This window comes from Fopius arisanus, unplaced genomic scaffold (assembly GCF_000806365.1).
Source record: "Fopius arisanus strain USDA-PBARC FA_bdor unplaced genomic scaffold, ASM80636v1 scaffold00722, whole genome shotgun sequence".
Lineage (NCBI taxonomy): Eukaryota > Metazoa > Arthropoda > Insecta > Hymenoptera > Braconidae > Fopius > Fopius arisanus.
Genome location: NW_011888461.1, coordinates 1 through 2,860, shown reverse-complemented (window position 1 = coordinate 2,860; position 2,860 = coordinate 1). Strand labels below are relative to the sequence as shown.

General features: G+C 42.7%; 1 protein-coding gene across 1 annotated transcript; it reads right to left on the bottom strand.

Moving 5' to 3' along the window:
- Positions 1-493: 493 nt before the first annotated feature.
- LOC105273051 (uncharacterized) lies at positions 494-2,851 on the bottom strand (the record flags this gene model as incomplete). The annotated part of the gene is made up of 3 exons (XM_011315286.1): positions 2,354-2,851; positions 1,557-2,261; positions 494-1,304 (listed from the first exon to the last, which is right to left on the bottom strand). Coding segments are annotated over exons 1-3 (2,014 nt in total), but the record flags the coding sequence as incomplete, so codon positions are not given.
- Positions 2,852-2,860: the final 9 nt, after the last annotated feature.

Genomic DNA, 2,860 nt, shown 5'->3' with positions numbered 1-2,860 from the left:
CTTACTCGTATTGACTTTAAGACCATTCAAATCACAATATTTTTTCAACGCCACAAGTTTTTTTTTAACATCAATAGGACTAAAACAAAGCAGAGCCGTATCATCCGCGTATGTAGGCATTAAAAGATCATGCGAGGAGTCGATACTGACCCCCCTGAACCCCCCATCCCTAAAAAATTTCTCGAAATCGGAAACAAATAGAATGAAGAGAAGGGGACTCAAAATCTCCCCCTGCAAAACCCCTCTGTAATTTCAAAATTCCTAGTTTTCTCCCCCTTCAATCTCACAAAAGCTTCAGCTTTATTATACAAATCCACAAGGACCTTCAAGATCCTGGAAGAGAGACCCAGGCAAAAAAGCTTAGACCACAAGAGGTCGTGAGGTACAGAATCAAAAGCACGCCGAAAGTCTATAAAAATCGAGTATACCGTGCTCCCTGGGTTTCTGATATTTATCTGAACGGTCGTAATTAAAGAGAAAATCTGATCCTCACAACCTCTTCCGCGACGAAATCCCGCCTGTGACTCCGGCAAAATCTCAGAAGATTCCATCCATTTCTCAATCCTAACAGCCAGAATCTTTGTGAAGATTTTGAGGATACTATTTGTAAGGGCGATTCCCCTGTAATTACTAGGATCATCCACTGGACCCTTCTTGTGCAGCATCGTCAAAGCAGCGCAGGGCCACGCGTCCGGAACCACCCCCCTGTCCCAGATTTCATTCAAAAGATCCAATACAAAATCCAAACCTATCTGGGGCAGAGCCTTCCAAAATTCATTAGGAATCAGGTCCGGACCCGGGGCCTTGCCAACCTTAGCAGACCTCAAGGCAGACGATAATTCTACGAGAGTAATTTTGCCATCTAAAAAAGGATGCCTCACATCCGCGAATGAGACTTCAAAGAAAATCCGAGGTGGATAAATGGCAAGATAAAAACTCTCCCAGACTTCTTTAAGTATGACATTCCCTCCCGCATATTTCTTTCCCAATTCCCTGATAGTTTCCCAGAACTCAATTATATTTTTAACATTAGCGATCTTACGTCTCAGCTCAATATAAAATAATTTCTTTTTAACATCTACAAGTTCTTTGAACTGTTTCTTCTTCATGTGTAAATCTTCAAGTAACATAGCGTCTACAATCACATTCTCATTTATTCTATTATTTTTATAAACTTTCCAGGCCCTATTTGCTTCAGATTTGCATTTCCGAGCCTCTTTATCCATCCACTTTCTGTTATACTGAGTGGTTCCACCTTCTGAGGCGCCATGTCTATCCTTACACAACACTAGCATTCCAGTTTCCTGAGCACAAGTAATGATGGCATTTCTCAGAAATTCATTCCGCTCCTCAATTCCCTCACCACAATTAGGGACTTTCTCGGAGAGCCAACATTCCAGCTTATGAGTAAATTCTCGTCCAGAGGCTGGGTTCCATTTTAACTTCTCAAAAGAGGATACAGAGCTATCCAATCCAATATTTAATATAACATCTGGACAGTAAAGAGATAACAACACTGGGAAGTGGTCAGAAGAAAAGATATCGTCAAAAATTACCAATCCCTGGACAAGGTTCAGAGCTGCAATGTTGACCCAACATAAATCTACAGTACTGACACCGTGATGGCTACTGAAAGTCAATTGCCCAGGACAGTCCCCTGGAGCCCGACCATTCACCAAAAACATTCCATTCTCATTCATCACATTCAAAAGGACCCGGCCCTTTGTCTTCACTACACTATCACAGCACAGACGCTCACTAATCATCATCGAGTCACCAAGCAACAATTCTGGAACCATGTCATTGAGGTTGCCTATTCTGCCGTTGAAATCCCCCGCAATGATAAGAGGGTCATTACCCACTCTCTCCACAATGTTGCTCAGCGTGGCTCCAAGTAGATCGATGACGGCATCATACTGCGACTCATTGCGGTATGGCGGGATATACACCAATCCAACCGTGATAATACATTCCTCAGATTTTATCTGAGCGAAGATCCACCAATTCGAACAGTCAAGGGCTGTGACTTGAAATTCCGCATTCACCAAAAGAGCCAGACCACCCGAACCTCTACCCATAGTACTCTCCTTCGTAGCATGACTCCATATGATCTCATATTTGGACTCAATCCAATGAGGAATGAATCTTGGATCCTCAGTGAGCCAGGTCTCCGAGACACCAATGATGGAAGCATTCCCCAGAGCTTCAGAAGCCTCCCACAGATTCTCCATGCCATGACAGTTCCAGAAACAAAATAAGACCTGGATATATACATAAAACTCCTATAGTTTCAGACGAAAGGCAACAACCACAACGAACACAACTCGACCACAACTCCTGGCTAAACACTCACGTTCGATTTTTTCTTCAAGTTAGGTGGAGGTTTCCCATTCTGCTTAATTTGTTCTTTGATAAAATCACCAGCCGACAGATTCCAAGCAAACCAGTCCTCATCTACATGCACCCCCTCAGCGGTGCTGCCCTTGAAACCAATTTTGGCAGAGTGACCCTCTTGACGCTTTTTCTTTGCAAATTGCCTAGCTCTCCAGTGAATTTCTCTTTCTAGAGCAGTTCTATCAGGCTCCAAAAAGAAGTTAGTGTCTTTAAGGCACGCACCCTTCAACTTTAACAACTCTCTCTTCACATTTAAGCTCTTCAGAGTGACTATCAGACTTTTGTTATCCTCTTTACCAACTGTAACAACCTCAGCAATTTCTCGAACGACATTTTTGACAGTTTTGAAGTACGTACTGAAAAATTCCTTCACCAAATCCAAAGGATCCTTTGATCTGCAGTCCAGACCCCTGATGATGACATTAAGCTTTTTATCAGTTTTTTCCTTACTATCCATGCATTTGGC